The sequence below is a fragment of the Equus quagga genome, chromosome 1, assembly GCF_021613505.1.
Source record: "Equus quagga isolate Etosha38 chromosome 1, UCLA_HA_Equagga_1.0, whole genome shotgun sequence".
NCBI classification, from domain to species: domain Eukaryota; kingdom Metazoa; phylum Chordata; class Mammalia; order Perissodactyla; family Equidae; genus Equus; species Equus quagga.
In genome coordinates this window covers 135,685,366-135,703,295 of record NC_060267.1, presented here as the reverse complement: position 1 = coordinate 135,703,295, position 17,930 = coordinate 135,685,366, and the positions used below count along the sequence as shown (strand labels likewise).

The following is a 17,930-nucleotide window of genomic DNA, read 5'->3' as shown; positions in this document are numbered from 1 at the left end:
GTCACCAACCATTCCGGTCAGATACTGTGATTCACACGTCCCCATCTCCCCTCCCACTCATCCTCCCCACCCCCCAGCATGAGTCAAATCCTTGCTGAGCCACAAATAGCTGTCCTCTGTGTGTGTCCTTGACTATGGCCTCCTGCTTTGAGGAGGATAGAGACCCCCTCAGGGTCCTCTATTCCTCCTCAGAGCAGAGACCCCCCCCACCATGGGATCTGGCAGGCCCCCAGAGGACACCCAGGTACAGAGGAGAGGTGGAGCAAAGACCAGAAAAGAACTCAACACATCAAGGCCAGCTTTGTTCTCTGGACTTGTTCCTCCTCTACCTGACCAAGTCAACTCTGCCAGGAAGTCTTCCTGGATTTCCCCCATGCTCCCTCTCAAACCCATGGTCTTCACCCCACTTTACTGACCCTTGCCTTAGGTTGGGGCTGCAGCAGGGTCTCATCACCAAGCTCCCTGCAGAATTTGGCTTGCAGCTCGGCAAAGAAAAGTCTTCTGGAAACACCTGAGGATTGATTTACCAGAACAGTCTCCCCTCATCAGACTGGTGCCTGCCCTGCCCACCTCCCTCTGCAGTGGGAGAGGGCTGGAGGACAGGGCTGGGAAAGGGCCTCCAACCTCAGCGGGCAGCAGAGCACCAACGAAAGGGACCGATGACTCAGAGCACCTACTGTGTGCTGGGTACTCTGTGCGAATCCCACCAAAGTCACACAGCACCCTTGGTTAGGTGTGGACCAACTCAGGCCCACTTCATGGATGAAGACTCTGAGGCCTAGGAGGTGAAGCAATGCACCCAAGGCCACAGAGCCAGTGTGTGCTGAACCAGAATTTGAACTCAGACAACTATGGCTCCGGAGCCCAGGCCCTGTCTCCCGGGCCATAAAGCCTCCTTAATCCCAAGGTGGACTCTGATGGCCAAGATTTAGAAAATAAGGTGCAGATAAGGGCCATCCCTCATTTATGACCTTTTCCCGGTTTGAGGAGGGGTCCACCCCTACGTCAGGGCCCCCAGTACCTCCCCAGACAAGGCAAAGCCAGTTACAATCAGGAAGTCCTTCCTTCTACCTGACCAGAGCTGCCCTACTGTGAGAATGTTGTCTCAGCAATGCAGAGCTCCCTCGAATCCCTCCCACTAGGGAGCCTGGCCCAGGTAGGGGGAGATGCCCACTTCCTCGGGGATTTGCTCCTAGCTAGTGCCCGCCTCCTCAGAGCAAGCCAAAGCTGCATGTAAATCGAATGTGAGTGCTCAGCCCGCCTCGACATGCACCGTGGGCTGCTGACTCTGGGTGCTCTGTGGCGAATCCTTTAGCAATGCAAATCCCCTCTGCAGGCTATGCAGCGAGGAGGGGCTTCAGGTGCCACCCCAGTGGCCCCACCTCCTTCTGAGGAGCCCCAAGGTGGTGGCCAGGCCAAGAAGAGCCACCACCTGGGGAGCCTGTGTTGCCCTCAGGGCTAGCCTGAGGAGAGGCAGGTCTGCCAAACCCAGCAGCGCTTATCGCAGACAAAACACTCTACAGATGTTTCCAGCCTTCTGCAAATCCCCTACGAGCCCACTCACCCCTCATTCCTTCACTCATTCATTCATTCAGACGGTTACTGAGCCAGGCTCCAGGCTGGCACTGGGCAGGGATACAGCAGTGAGCAGCGCAGATGCAGGCTTGCCCTCGGGAGCTTGGAATTCAACCAGAGTAGACATCTGATCTGATCCAGACTCCAGGAGTGGAGGGAAGAGGAGGCCAGCGAGCCCAGGGGTAGGATGCATGGCAAGGGGACTGACCCAGCCTAGGTGTCTGGCCAGGTGAAGGCGGCACTGCAGAGCTGGAGGGAGTCCAGACAAAGGGTACAGCATTTGCAAGGCCCAGCAGTGAGCTCTGCACACGGCGATGCCCTATGAGCACCCACAGACAGACCATGGGCACCAAAGCATGCTGCTCCCACACTGAGGCCTGTGGAGTTCCAACCTCAGGGACACAGTAAGCAAGGACCTCCATGTACTGGCTGGTGGAGGGTGGTAGGCTCCCGACAGTGGGGAGATGAGAGTGGGCACAGGCAGTGGATGGTAAACTAAGGTTGGAAGAGCAGAGTGCTCTGCTCAGCCCTCGGCCCCCAGCCTGGGCAGGCACAGCTCAGCCAGCGCCTCTCCAGAGGCACACATCCAGCTCTGACAGTTCTCCACTCAGATGTCCAGTCCGCACCTCAAACTCAAAGTGTCTCACACCTGATCGTGTCCTGGACCCCCTTTTCCCCAGCCTCCTCCAGCTCAGCTGGTGACAACTCAGTCCTTCTAGCTGCTCAAGCCAAAACCCTGGGGTCACCTAGAATATCTTTCCCTTTCTCACACCCAGACCATCAGCATGTCTCACCACTACAATGGCCACCACCCTTATCCTATTCTGCTCACACCCCTCCCACGGCTCCCACCTCACTCAAAGTGATGGCCACAGGCTCACACTAACTTAATGGCCCTGCCTGACCTGGCCCCCACTGCCCTCTAATCTCCTCTTCTCCCACTCTCTCCTTCTCCTGTTCTAACCACATCCCATCTCAGGGCCTTGGCACTGGCTATTCCTCTGCTTGGAACACTCTTCTCCCAGATACCCACATGGTTCCCACCCTCCCCTCCTTCCAGGTTTTGTGCAAATGTCTCCTTTTTAGTGAGGCCCACTCTGATCCCCCCCAGCCCCAGCTAATCGCTTTCCCTAATTTATCCTGTCTCTTCTTCATGGCACTTATCACCTTCCAACACAGCATGTCCTCTGTCAGTGTCGCCTCTCTGGACTGCTGTCTGCCTATCCCCTGCAAGTACCTGGCACACTGCAGATGCTCATGAGTGTTGAGAGAATGAAGGAGCAGCAGGTTGTGGGAGTGTCCATGGATGGAATGAATGTGTCCACACTGGGGGAGGCATCGACTGGAAAAGGATGAACTAGGTGGGCGCCTCAGGCTGTACCAGGATTTCTCTGGGCACAGCCTTTGTGGTCGAACCCATGGGCTGCCCCACAGCCCTGCCTGACACCCAAGGACAGCCCTCTCCAGGCCCTTCTGTCTGCCTTGCAATGACCTGCAGGCCACCCCTGCCATGGCATGTGACCTATCTTTACCAGACCAGCTCACATGTCCTCAAGCCCTGTCTGTGAGAAAGGCGATGGGACAGGCTGCCTCTCCCAGTTCCTCAGATGGGGAAAGCAAGGCTGTGAATGGCTGGCCATCAACTTTGTAAACTTTATATAACACAAGGTTGCCAACTGCTCGTCTTGCTGGGAAATGAATTTAACACATGGCTCCTAGCTCCAGGAGCTCTCCACCTGGGGAGAGGAGGCCCCGGGCTGCAAGAGTGTGGGAGCACCCAGGGAAGGTAGGCCCTCCACCTGAGGGAAAGGGGAATCAGACAGGCAGGGAGGTGCTCAGTCTCTTGGGAACTGATTCCATTCATTCACTCATTCATTCACTCCACAGTCATTAATTGGTGCCCATTCCAACCGAGCCCTGGTGCAGAGCCTCCTGGCCTGGGCATCCTGACATTGCCCCGTGGTTTGTAACTTGTGATCTTGACCCCCAAGGCTGGCGGCAGCAGAGAACACTGAGCCTCAGCTCAAAAACAGAGGTTGAGGATACTACTATTATTCCCCCCAGCTAGATGCAGGTTTCAGCAGGAAGACCCTCCTGCTGCTGCTTGAGCCAGAGGTACCTGCAAGTGCAAAGCACTCACCATTTTCCTGGTTATTTATTTATTTATTTATTAGGAAGATTAGCCCTGAGCTAACATCTACTGCCAATCCTCCTCTTTTTTGCTGAGGAAGACTGGCCCTGAGCTAACATCCGTGCCCATCTTCCTCAACTTTATATGTAGGACACCTGCCACAGCATGGCTTGCCAAGCGGTGCGTAGGTAGGCACCCGGGATCCAAAGTGGCAAACCCCAGGCTGCCGAAGCAGAACATGCGAACTTAAGTGCTGGGCCACCGGGCCGGCCCCTCCTGGTATTTTTTGACACAGATATTGTCACTAAAACATCATCTCCTGAGCACAGGGCCCGGCACACAGCAGGGGTTCAAAAATGATTGGTGCTCCATCCTCACAATCACAAAATATAGGAAATATAATCCCATTTTAAAGATTAGGAAACAGGTACAAAATGACTCAAACAAGGTCACCTCTGGGGCTCTCTTTATGACGCCCAGCTCCTCCCTCCTCCACCTCTGTCCCCTGGACCAGGGTTTCTGGCAGACAGCAGGCAGACACAGCAAGGCCAACAAAGCCCACAGTTCCAGGTCCCTCTAGACGGCCCCGTTAAGTCCCCACCTCTCTCCCTTTTAGAGTAATGGCCTCCTCCATACGCCACCAGTCTGGAAATCACCTGTGAAATATATTTCCCCCGGCGCTGGCTCAGGAGCCATGTAAATCACCCAGCTTAATGGCCTCTGGGATTGTTCCCCGCCACCCTCCCCAGCTGCTCAGTGCCAGGGAACTTGGGGCTGTGGGGCACCAGGCAGGCGGGGCGCGTCATGAGCTGTGGGCAGCCCAAGGCAACCCAGTTGCTAGAGGCACTGCCCAGAGCTGCAGTGGCCTCGGGGAGCATGTCAGCAGGAAGCGGATAGGGCCTACCTGGAGCTTTGGGAACTAGGGCTGGACTGATATCAGTGAGCCTCTCCCCAACCCCACCCTCGCCCCTTGTCCTTGTCCCCCCCCCATCAGTGGCTTACCCTCAGAGGAAGGTGGGTCCAGTGCTCTCCCCAGGGCCTTCATAGCCCTAACTGGGGCAGGCCCAGGGCCATGGGAATGGCCGGGTCCCTGAGAGGGCCTGTCAGAACTCTGAGTATGAACCCTGCCCCATCTTCCCCACCCTGACCAGGGCAGCGTCTTATCACCCATCAGATGACACTTGGAGCACTGACCATGCATGGTTATTATTTCTTCTGCCTTGCTTTCATTTCTTCTTCACTGACATCTCCTCCACATACTGTGAGCTCCCTGAGAGCAGGCCTGGCACACAGCTAAGGTGTGGGGTGGACCCGGTCAGGGAAGGGGTAGTCAGGAGGCTGGTCCTGAAACATGGGCAGGCTGCGGAGCAGTCAGCAGGGTGGACAGGGCATGAGCAAATGTCAAAGAGGAGGGGCAGTCAGGAAGGGGTCAGGTAAGCAGCTAAGGAGGCCTGGTGATCTCCTTGGGACAGGCTGTAGACTCTGGCCACTGGCCACATGCACAGGCATCTGGGAACAGCTGGCTCCCACAGGGACCACAGCCAGGAGACTCCCCAGAACCAGTACTCTGGCCCCCACCCCCTTTCCCTAGGAGCCTCAGTCCTTCTTGCTGGCAGAGCGAGGGGAGGGGACAGTCCTGTGTTTAACTTCCTATTCCCAACAGCCATGGTTCTCTACCTTAGTTCACCTGGGTGGCTCTGGAAAAATGCTGATGCCCAGGCCTGCCCCCACCCAATTAAATAACACAGCCTAAGGGGCCCTAGACCCCACCTTCACCTCTCTCCCCGGGGCAGCCCTTAAGGCAGAGAGCTACACTCCTTAAAAGAGAGCTACAGGAGGGTACGTGGGGGGCCTTTGCCCTGCAGCACCAGCGAAGCCAGGCCCCTATGGGGCCCTGTACAAGACCATGGAAAAGCTGCTCTAGCTTCCACAGGCGCAACCAGCTTGGCCTGCAGACACCTGCGCAGACTCTCTGCTCAGCAAACACTTTTTTGAGCACTTGGTGTGCACTAGCCTGGAGCTCCAGCCAAGGACAAGTGGCCACTGCCCCTGACCCTTCCAGGCACACACCCCTGAAGGGGAGGCTGCAAGGTTTATTGCAGGACAAGAACGGGGAGCTGGGGCCGGCCCCGTGGCCGAGTGGTTAAGCTCGCATGCTCTGCTTGGGCGGCCCAGGGTTTCACAGGTTCGGATTCTGGACGCGGACCTAGCACTGCTCATCAGGCCACGCTGAGGTGGCGTCCCACTTAGCAGAACTAGAAGGACCTACAACTAGTATCTACAACAATGTACTGGGAGGCTTTGGGGAGAAGAAGAAAAAGAAAAAAAAAGAATAGGGGAGACTTCAGGGAGCCTAGGAAGGCCCTGACCCACATGGGGAAGTGAGGGGAGGCTTCAGGGAACAGTAACTCCCAGCCAAGAACTAAGGGACAGGCAGAGGTCAGCTGGACCACAGGCAGGTCCTGCTCGGGGTTGGCAGGGCCTTTGCAACCCGCCCAATGCCTCCCCTGCTTACTCTATGGTCAGTGCAGAGTATGTGCTTGTTATACCCCCTTGGAAGGAGATGGGTGCTGCCCCAGTGGGTCCTCAGTCCTAATGGCAGAGATCCCTTCCTGTGCCTACCCCTGTGCCCACCAGAAGCAGCCCCCTTGGCTGTGGTCTCTATAGTACCAGCTTACAGGGGAGCCAACCAATGACACCCCAGTCCTCTCTGTAGTGAGTGGACGCAAGTACACCCACTCTGCAGCCACCCTTGCCCAAGATGAGAGTGAAGCCTCACAGGCAGCACCCAGCCAAGTTCAGGCCCTCCCCTTGGCCATGTCCATGGGTCACTTCCCCAGCTGTGGGTCATGAAGGCCAAGTCAGCTGCACTGCTCTGCAGCAGCAGGACATGCCTCTCTGCCAGCATCCTCTTAATCCACCCATGCCCTCCAAAGAACCCTGGGGGGGGAGGGGGCGGTGGACAGGCCCAGTGACAAAGCCAGTGGCCCCCATGAAATCATGCTCCAAGGACCTCAGCCTGATGAGAGAGGCAGCCCTTGCAGAGGGACAGGTATGATGCAAGAGTGTGGGAGTATGGGGGCACCCCAAGGGTCCTGTGGTCAGGGAGCTGGCTGGAGGAGGGGAGCTGCAGAAGGGCTGCGTGAGGCAACAGCTGAGTGCTCTGACCCAAGCACCAGGGTGGGAATTCTGCCTCAAACACTCACCATCTCTGTGATTTCAGCATCACTAAGCTGTGCTGAGCCTCAATTTTTCTTGTCTGTGAAACGGGAATGAAAATGGACTGATCTCATCGGACAGCATATGTGAAATATGCAACCCAGGGCCCAGCTCATAGTGACTGATGATGTGGTTAAAATAACTACACTTCCTTTACAAATGTTTCCTCCAGTATGGACACCCTCCCATGCCTTCTCTCCCACTTTCTTCCTCAGCCCCCCCCACTACGTTCAAGCCTCTTGTTTGAGCCTGCAGCAGATACTGCCTCTCCATTCTCCATCACTCCCTGCCTCCTTGCTAACAAAACCCAAGTCTGCAAGAATCTCTTCCACCTCTAGCCTCAAGGTGACCCTATCCTCAGCTCAAGGGTAAATACTGATTAGCCTGAGCCAATCACAATGCACCTTTCCAATTACCAGTGATTGGTTTAGAGTGGCCATGTGACCCAGTGCTAGCCAATGAGGTATGAGGGGAAGTTGGCTAGGGGCTTCTCGGAGAGGTTTCCTAGCCTCTTAAGACGAACCCAGAGGAAACATCTCTTTTACTCCTAATGTCTGGTACATGTGATGCCTGGAGCTGTGGCAGCCATCTTGTTGCAATGAGGGAAGTCAGCCAAGGACATTTAGCCACACCAAAAGTGAGGCCAGCCAGGTAGAGTGCAGGTGAGGACTTGGTCCTCGATGACAGCCTACACTCACTCACCTCTAGGCTCCCTGTCAGAGAATAAAGGGCCTAACCATGAAGAAAAAAATCATGATGTCAGGGTTGCCAAGATGTACCAGAAGCAACATCTTTTCCTCGTAGCCAAGTATACTCCTTGGACTCAGCTTTGGAGGGGGCAGTAGTCAGGTCAATGCCCACTCCTAGAAGGCTCCTGCAAACTGGGCACAGAGCTGGGGGAGGGGACACAGGGTTGAAGGAGAGGCCCAAAGGGGGTAGGGAGTCAGAGGAGGGCATCTGTTGGGAAGGCTCTTTGTCCCAGTACTCAGGCCCAGCAGGGCAGCCTGGTAGAGAGACACAGTGAGCAAACGCCAGAAGGTGGGGAGGCCAGAGCTCCTACTAGGACCTGCAAGTGGCTTGCCCTGGCTGGATGGAGCCTGGATACTCACAGAGCTAGTGGCCAGAGACCAAAGCCAGCCCAGACAGGGCCTTGAATGCTAGGCTGACAAGTGGGGCTCTGCTCACAACAGGCTTCTGGGGTGCAAGGTCATAGCTAACCCTCAATGGGAGACAGTGTAGCACGCCTGGGGGTCCAGGAAAGGAAAGGAAGACTCCCACCTTCTCACCACACCCACCCCAGCCTCAGCTCACAGGGAGAAAGGAGAAACATCCGTCTGTGAGAGCCCTCAGCGCAGAGGCCTGTTGCACCAACTCATCTCTCTTTTCTAAGAAATGAAGTGGGGGGCAGGGCTGAGGTGGGTTGTTTTGCTGTTTGTTTGTTGGAACTGGTGGCAGCACCAGGCCTGACCTTTAAGGCTTCAAACGCAGCATTTCAGGCAGCACCGGCAGGAGGAGAGCACGGGCTGCCGAGGGAAGTGATCAAGGCTAAAATGCCACGTCAGCCTGGAAATTCTACCCATCTCAGGAACACGCCAGCCCATTCACTTTCATGCCCACCTGGTGACAGAGCTGTCCTTTCTCAGGGCACCCTGAAAGCCTCGCTGACTCCAAAATGGCACAGGGCATCGACGTCTGCCCCAGAGAAACACCAGGAGCTGGCCTCACACCTCACAGGCATCTTGCTCTGCAGGGTTTGCCACAGGAGGCCTCAAACCATTCTTGCTTCCCGTGTCAGGAATGTGTTTATTTATGAGAACCTGTTGTAAGTCCTAGTGCAAGGATGGCCGAACAGGGAGCACTCTTCAAGCAGCCTGCACTGAGCCCTGGGGACTGGGCCTTGCCCACAGAGTGCGTGCGGCCAGTAGAAATGTGGGGCCCGAGGCTCCTTTCCGTCACCTCAGGCATCAGTTTCCCTGTCTGTACAATGGAGGTATCTGGGTCCGCAGGGGCTTCTGTGGCTAGGATGCGTCCTTCGCAAGTCTGGGAACCATGCAAAGCCCACACTGCCCAAGGAGATGGTCTTGCCCAGGTTTTCTGCCCCAAAGGAACCCTCACCGGCCTTATAGGTTCCCAACAGGAAGACATTTCTGCCCTTTGCAGAAGCCCCCTCCTGAAACGCCGAGGATGTAGGCCATCCCAGCACTGACAACACATAGGCCCAGAGAATGCCAGGAAAGCAAAATTTACAGTTCTCTCAGACATCAGAACCCACCAGATCAGGGCCCACACAGCCCCAAGGGGCCGGCAGCCAGCACTGTGCACCTAGATAGCTTTGTTTATAAAGACCCAGGAAACAAAAATTCATCCTTGAAAAGAAAAGGCTTTGCTGGAGGTGCCGCAAACAGAGGAACCTGTGGGGACCATCGACCCAAGATTTTTTTACCCCAAATCGTGCCTACAGCTGACTGCATGAATGTCTTGCTGGGAGCGAGAACCCCAAACCTACAGCAGACACTTCAGGGGATGCCAGTCTCCCTCCCTGCAGTGTGCAAATGAAAAGCACTCACTCCAAGAAGGGAAAACGCCAGCCCAAGGTCACACAGCAAGAGTTTCCACTTTGCCTGAGCCTCAACCCCCACACCTACCCTAGGACTCTCCACACAGGAAGGGCTGTTTGCGAAGATGCTTCGCTTTACAAAGGACTTACCAAGCTTCTCTGAGTCGCAAGTCCTCCAGTGCATCTACATACCATCCAATTTGCAAAAATTTGAATTACAAGGACGCAGCCTCTGTGTGTTTCCTTTGCAGGCTGTCATCGAGCCAATTGGTAGATGATCAAACTTTCCAGCTCAGCCTTAACTCAGGCTGTTGCCGACATAAAAGTTTGCAAAACACGGGTCCTAACAACCAGGCGGCTTTATTTCCCACTGCCAGCATTTTCCCAGTGGAGCCCTGGCATTAACCTCAAAGGCGGGTGCAGAAGGTGGGCACCCGGAGTGCATTCTGGGCGCAGAGAGATAAACCATAGACATGTCTGCACATACATATGCGCACACACGCACAAGCACACACACCTACATTCACATTCATATGTACACACTTGCACAACCTACACTCATGTATACATATGAGCATACACGTACACACATGCGAATGCAAGCAACATGCAAGCATGCACACACACGGGAACACAGATTCATACACACCCACACAAGCAAGTGTCTTCATATACAGATGGACATTCATACGATAGTGCACTCACATGAACATACCCAACACATGTGCACAAACACACATAAGAGCACACATGTAGACACTTCCACACACAAGCTTACATGTGCACACAGGCCAAGGCAAAGGCCAAGCATTAGAGGAAAGACCCAGAAACCACCATTGAGTCACAGGTGCTTGTACAGCCTGGCTGGGCAGTGGGTGCTATGTATGACGGGACAGGTGCTTGGCACTTGGAGTGCAGGTCCCACTGGGCTGAGAACCATCATGGGTCCAGTTACGATCCACAGACCCTTATCATGCATTCCTGTGGGCCAGGCCCATGCCTCCTGATCTTTTACACCCCAACCCTATGAGGTAGTACAATCAAGGGAACCCTGTTTTACAGATGAGGCCTCAAGACCCAGAGAGGCTGAGGAAGTTCCCAAGGTCACACAGCTGGTGAGAGGTGTAGCAGAGCCTCAGTGTGCATCAAGACGGGGGACTCATTCAGAAAGACTGGCGAGCAGGAAGGAAGACATCAAGGTGGGAGCAAGGGGCCCAGGGTCTAAGAGGGGCAGGGAAGAGGGGTAGAGAGGGCCACTTCACCTTCTCACCCACTCCTTTCTCCTTCATTTAACGAGAATTGTGTCCAGAGTGGGGAGAGATGGTTAAGGATCAGCAGGAAAGACTTCCTACGCCCCTCCCTGTCTGCTAAACAATTAGGTTGATCAGAGCTCAAAGTGGGTCAGTCTGAGAAGCAGCTTTGGGAAGCCCAAGGTGTGGCCAGAGGCCAGAGGCCAGAGCAGGGGCTGCAGACTCTGCACACTGTAGGGGATGAGGCCCAGCTGGGCTGGGGGTCAGGAGTCACCCCTACGGCTAGAGCAGAGTGTGGAGAGGAGCAGGAAGACCCAGGACCTGTCTTCTTAGGACACCACAATGTCAGAGTCAGAAGGGCCCTGGAAGAGAGGAAACTGAGGCCCAGGGGGAAGAGGGGCCTTGTCCAAGGTCACAACCATGCAAGCTACCCAGCTAAGAGAATTGGGCTGGGACTGCCTTTGACAGAGGCATGATGAAGACTCTCCCCCACTTAATCCCAGCTAGACAGGAGCCCAGCGGCCAGGGGCCCAGCCGCCCAGACCAGCCCCAGAGGGATGGGGCCCAGGTAAGGTGGGAGGGGCACTAGGTGGTCCATGAACAGGACCAGGTCCAGGGACACCAAACCAATAGCCTAAGCCCCATGGTGGCAGGGCAGGGCCTGGCTGAGTGTTGCCCCCGGGACCTGCCCACATAAGGTCAGTGTCAGACTCTGCAGGCCTGAATGACAGCATCTTGACTCCTTTAGGGTGGCTCCAAGAGATCCCTGTGGGGACTTTGCAAGCCCCCCAGGGGCATCTCAATTTGTGTGGTCACCTGTACTGCCAACTCCCCCCGCCCTCAGCCACAGGCAGCTCAGGAGGCTCTTCAGGTTACGCAGGACAAGAGAGGAAGGGAAAGGAAAAAAAGCAAAAACCACACATACACCTCCCTCTGGGAATACGAATATTGATTCTGTAGCTGCTTGTTTAGACAGTAAGCACCAGAAGAAAGGGGAAAAAACCAACCTGACACGAAGAGAAGCTCCCCAGTTGGCTGGAGGGATGCAGCCAGCATGGGGAAGCCCCCCACCCTTGCCTTTAGAGTACCCTAGGTCTGGGGCTCCCTCCCCAGGCCTGAGGCCCTGAGCCCACTCACTCAAAGACACGGGTCCCCAGTGCCCTAGGCAGATCTCAAATCTGGAAGCCTGTGAGGACAGCAGCAGGGGGTGGGGTACAAGAAGGGGGAGGAGAAAGAAAGAGACCATCCCCCACCCACAGACAACACCACACTGCCAGATAGGCCCATGCCACATTCCTACCTGCGTTGACTTCCAAACCTCTAGCTGTTCCCTGAATAGCTCCCTAGGAATGTGAGCCCTGATTTGCCACCCCCCACCCCAGGCCCCACCTGTCCAGACAGCATGAAAACCCAAGCATCCATAACGTCCGAGTTCTCTGAAGTCCTCTCTGGCCTGACACAGCTGCCGAGGGACTATAGGATCCAGCCTCAGGTTTCCATTAACAACACTCACCCCCACCTCCATGACCTTTCTCTCCGGAATCATACTGGAATCTGGAGGGGGAGACGGCATCTCGGCATCTCAAGATGCAGTCCCTCCCACCCATTCCTCCATTCCAGGCAGGCCTGACCCAAGATTCAAAGCCTCAGAGAAAGGAAAAACAGGGGCTGGGGGCAGAGGAGCTCTGTGATGGCCTGTGTACATGTGGGAGGGGGTGGAGGTGGGCATGGGGGCCATGAGCAGTGAGGCTGGCAGGACAGCCTTGGGCCAACAAAGGCCCTCTCAGGGTTACCTGAGACCCAGAAGAAAACAGAGGGACAGAGCAGGAAAGGTGACAGCCAGGAGGCCCAGGTGTGCCTCACATGTCTTAGGCCTCTTCATTTTCTTCCAAAGACCCAGGTTTTGAGTTCCCACCCCCAACTTCCTGGGCCCACTGCCCAGATGTGCCAGCCCCCTGGCAGGGCAGCTAAGTACCTGACAGATCAGTCCTCTCCCAGCCCTGCCTCCAGTAGTGGGGCTTTGGGCAGGTCCCTTCATCTTTCTGAGTCTCAGTGTCCCCATCTGTGGTATGGGCATGGCCATGGGTTCTGAGGTCAAGGCGGTAATGTGGGTAAGAGGCCTGGCCTGAGCTCTGTGAGGGGAGGCCATCATTAGCCTCGTGATGTTCCCCTCCATGGTCAAGTGGGGCCTCGGGAAGTGAGGGAGGGAGGTGGCCCAGTGTCTGTCCTTAAGAAGCTGATATCCCACGTGGTTGAGTACATCCTAAACCAGCAGCACAACCCAGAGGCCTCCAGGCGGTGAGGGTATGAGACCTTTACAGAGGATCTAAACCCTGGAGAAATGTATGCATTGATGAGGGGACAGCATAAACAAAGCAGAGAGATAGGGAGGTGCTCAGCCCATGGGAGTGGGGGCCCATCAGGCTGCACCATCAGGGTCTGATGCTAATGTTAATAACAGCTGCCATGGCATCCACCCATGGAACCCTCCCTGCCCACCAGAGGTACACCCTCTCCCATTAATTTTCACCACCAGGCTCTTAAGCAGATTCTATTATCTTAGTTAGGGAAACTTAGGCAAGGTCATCCCAATGGAGAGGATCAGCTCTGGAGACCAAAGCTTGAGCTGGCAGGGCCTATACCTGACACTCAGCATGTCCCCAAACTGCCTCCTCCCAGGAGATGGCAGGGTCCACCCATACACATCTGAGGTGCCAAGAGTTGGCTGTGCCCACCTGCACACCAGCAGAGGGGAGAAGGAGGCGCTGAGTACAGAAGTGCTTGCTCCACTCATGAGTCAGTTTCTCCTTTGGGGACACAAGTGTGACTGAGAATCCAGAGTAAGACCCACCAGCAGACTGTGAGGGGACTCATCTTAAAACAGGCTCCCACTCTTCTCAAGGGCTAGCCTGACAGAGCTGGCCCAATAATGGTGGATCCTGAGGGGGAGAGCAGCCAAGGGTCACACTCCCGAATCCTCAACATTAGGAGGGATGGGGGCACCTGGCAGCTCTATATGCCACCAGCAGCAGCAGCAGGCTGAGAAGTCTCACCCCTCCTCCCTCCTGCAAAAGCTGCGGCAGGTTCTTGGGGAGATGGGGGACCCAGATGTGTGATGTTGCCTCCCTCTAACAGAGAGAGTCACAGAGAGGAGAAGACGCAGGCTCGGAGGCCCAGACAGACACACGTCACCCACCATTAACCGTAGCTAGACTGATGCATGCCCTGTCATGGGCACTCAGGAAAAGGAGCACGTACTCTGGCTGTCATTAATCTGCTGGGGGTTCCAGACCCCTCAGGCCCCTCTCTGCTTTCCACCTACCCACCCACCCCCAGAGGAAGAGAGGTGCTGGCCAGCATCATCACTGGGGCAGAGTCGGGCTAAGAAGGTCCAGCCAGCCAGGCACTCCCCCAGCACTCAGCCAGGAACCCCCAGAGCAGAGGACAGAGAAACCCAGGGATGCCAGAGAACAGGGGACAGAGGTCCAAGAGATGACAAAAGAGGCAGGCAGGGTAGGCACAGAGAGATGAGAGGGATGGGCGAGGAAGCGTGGGGGAGGTGATGGGGGGAGAACAGATGAGAGACCCGAGAAAGAGGGCAGGAGAGGAAGGAGATGACAGGATTGAGAGAGGAAAAGACACCAAGCAGGCAAAGCAGTGAGGGCTGCCCCTCAGCCAGCAGCAGCAGGAACCTGAGATGAGCAGAAATAGGAACAGGAGGAAGCAGGTGAAAGGGAGTGTGTATGCTCTGACTCCATCTCCCCCACTCACCCCCAGACACATGAGTACACGTATGCACAGACATGCGTTTGCACACACGTGGCCTCCTCCTTGTTTGAAACCCTGATCCAGGTCCAGGTGGGGTGAGAGAGCCCCCCACCCCCAAACCACAGCCCTGTCCTCCCTCCAACCGTAACTCCTCTGCCCTCCTCCATCCAGCGGCAGCCTTGGTCCACTTCACCTGGTGGACAGACAGCCACGCTGCCAGAGCAATGACAGAAACAACAGCCACTGGACCCCAACCCCACACTTGCTTAAAACCCAGCAGCTTGCAAAGCCGGGCCCTGTCACACTGCTAGACGCTAACGAGGAAATGACTTTCTCATCAAGGGCTCTCTCCACCGAGGGGTCGTCACGCCAGTGTCATGAGGCTGAGGGTGCCACTTCCCACTTCAAAAAGCCACCTGTATCAAAGCCTCATGCTAGCCTGGCCACGCTGACCCAGGAGAGTTCAGAGAGGCTGCTCACCCCGGAGCAGCCCCGCGGCAGCAGCCTCAGCCTTTCATGTCAGCTCAACAAAAGCCAAACCCCAACTAGCCATGGTCCTGCAAGGGGACCCTCCGTCGATTCCCTCCTCTTCCTCCCTCCAAGGATCAACGGGCATCCGCATCTGCGGGACCAGGGCAGCTGAAGGGCGCTGGCTGTCATGGCAAACCCTGCGTGTCGTCGCACCATTAGTCACCTCCCCCTAGACCCTGAGAGCTGCGCAGCCCCCACCCCGCCCCCACTCTCATTCTCTAATTACGGTTTGCAAGACATGTCCCAAACCCTCAAATTAGCTCCAACTATATCGACAAGAGAAGCGCGTCCAGCTGGAAATGTGCCGCTGTCATCACACCCGCCTCACTATCTTCTGGCTGGGGACAGAGGGACAGGTGTCCACTCTGGTCAGGGTCTCACAATGGCCTTTCAAAGGAGACCCATGTAGACCCAACAGCCATCTGACCCCCTGCAGGCTGCAAGGAGAGGTAGTGCGGTGGGAAGTGGTGAAAAGAAACGGTTCCTTACAGCTGCACTCAAGGAGCTATGAAACGGCTAGGGCAAGAATAACTGTGGCTTGGCTTTGAGGAAAAAAGAACAACAAAAAAATAATGCTTTTGCTCTTTTTAAACATTGTGACTTAAGTCCATTTTCACCAAAGCAAATAAAAAAAAAAAACACACCCACAAGCCCTGAACTTCCATATGACTCTCTTCTCCCTGCGCACCCCTCACATACACACACGAAAAATCCAGACGGCTGACAGAGGACACGTCCGTGCGGCACCTGTAATTTGCCAACTGATCACCCGCCTGAGCACAGCCAGGCTGTGAGAGGAGAGAGATGACGAGACGGAGAGAGACTCAGAGCAGTGCCGTTCAGAGTTTGTTTTTCCCTCATCGGGGAGAACCTACAAGCTGGAGCTGGCAGGTTTTGAGGCAGAACCAGGGGCTCCTACCCTTGAGCAGGACTGGTCTAAGGACGCAGAGCCAGCCCCTCCCATTCCCTGAGACCAGACCCTTCCCCTTGGCCACTAGCAGCCCAGCTACTCATTTCCCAGATCCCTGGCTTGGTCACTGATGAAGGAGTCCAGGGACAGGTGGTTCCTCAGACCCAGAGACAGGTAACAGAGAGCAAGGTGGTCCCCATGCCCCAAAGCCACAGTGGGGAGGGGTTTCTGGGCACTGACATAAAGCTGGGGCATGGTGCCCAGAGAAATAGCTGCTATCCTAAAGGCCACATGCACTTTCAGCCCAAGACACATCTGGCCGAGCTCACCCTGAGGAGGATGCCCGAGTCTGTGGGCTCCTGGAGAGGGAGAGAAGGCTCAGACTCCTCCCAGATGGAGGGGGCGGGCAAGAACAGGGGACAATGATCCCCTCTGTGGCACTGGCCACAACAAGAAGGTGCTAGCATCCTCTGCATCCAGCACTCCCCCTCAAAGGAAAAGGCCAATGAAGACAGGGTGGAGGTGCCCCCCACCTCTGGCTGGAAAGCGCCAGGTTCCCACCAGGGAGGAAACGTGGGGCAGAGGCGCGGCTCCAACTCCGTCGGGAAGGGGTCGCTGGCCGCCCCCCTCACCGAACCCCAGGTCCCTCTCTCACCGGGAGAGCGGCAAGGGAATCAGCTGGCAAGCTTGGACCCCCCACCCCACCCCATCCCACCCAGAGAATTGAAGATCTTGCTCTGCCCTGTTTGAGGGGTTGGGGAGAGAAGGGGCACCGCGGGGAAGTTTCGCGACGCAGCCAGAAGCGCCGGGACCACGTCTGCTCGCCTTCTGGGCTTGGGGCCGTCGCCCCCGGGAGCAGCGGGCAGAGGGACCCAGCGCCCCCTCACTGGTGCGGGGCGCGGGAAGGGACCGGCGCAGGCTGGAGGCGAAAAGGGGGCGCAGGGCTCCGCCGGGGTCCCGCAGCCGGCAGAGGCCACTTACGTGTGCTGCTGGGGGAAGCTGTAGGCAGAGGCGCCGGGGGCGGCGAGCAGCGGTAGAAGCAGCAGCGGCGGCAATAGCAGCAACAGTGGGCGCGGGGGCCGGGCCGCCGGGCGCCGGGTGCCGGGGCCGGGCCGGGGGCTGCGGCCGGGCCAAGGGAGAGCGGTCCGCGCCGGGCCGGGCCGAGAGGCGCCGCAGGTCTGAGCCGGCACCGCCATGTTTCCATTCAAGATGCGGCGCCGCGGGGAGGGGGGGGGGGGGGGGGGGGGGGGGGGGGGGGGGGGGGGTTGGGGGGGGCGCGGGCGGCGGGCGGCAATCCGGCCTCTCTTCCGCCGCCGCCTTTTTCGCACGGGGCCTCCGGGGCTGCACCGACCGCAGCGCCTCTGCGGGTTGCGCGTTACGATCTCTCCGCCGCGCTGGCTCGAAGCGCTCTGAGCGCCTGGCCCGGGACCGGCGCTCAAATAGCGGCCGCCGCTAACCTGCCGGCGCCGCCCTCCTCCCTCCTCCCTCCCTCCTTGTCCGGCCCGCCCCCGCGCGCCCCCGCCACGGCCACGCGCCCGCTCGTGCCTGCGCGCCCCAGCTCCCCGCGCAGCCCGGAGCCTGCCCGGGCGCGCTCGTCCTGCGCCCCAGTCGCGGTCCGAGCTGCCAATGTGCGCCCTTGCCCATACCCTGAGACCCTGATGCTCCTCTCTGCAGCGCGCGCGGGAAGAGTGTCCCGCCCCGAGGCCCAGGGCAGGCACATATGTGACCCTTCTGGGGGCTCGACCTTCAACAGGCTTAAGACTGGAGTCACAGGTTTAATGGTGGAATGGCAGGCTTCAGCCAAGACCGCAGTAGAGGGCAACGGTGCTGAACTCACATCTCCAGTGGCTCCAGCTACCTTCAAGAGTTATCTCTGGGGGGACTTGGATTCCCAGCCCCTGACAGAAAGAAAGGGCTTGGGTCTCCCAGCTCCCTGAGCAGGAACCTGGATCCAGTTGTACAGTTGTGAGGGGCAGAGAAGGGCAGGAT

At 57.0% G+C, this 17,930-nt stretch overlaps 1 protein-coding gene across 1 annotated transcript in view; it reads right to left on the bottom strand.

Moving 5' to 3' along the window:
* CACNA2D2 (calcium voltage-gated channel auxiliary subunit alpha2delta 2) overlaps window positions 1-17,137 on the bottom strand; it is a 141,235-nt gene extending 124,098 nt beyond the window's left edge. Inside the window, exon 1 of the mRNA XM_046686268.1 lies at window positions 16,923-17,137. Coding sequence (XP_046542224.1) covers window positions 16,923-17,137 — 215 coding nt within the window. The remainder of the gene's footprint in view (window positions 1-16,922) is intronic.
* Between the last annotated feature and the right edge of the window lie 793 nt (window positions 17,138-17,930).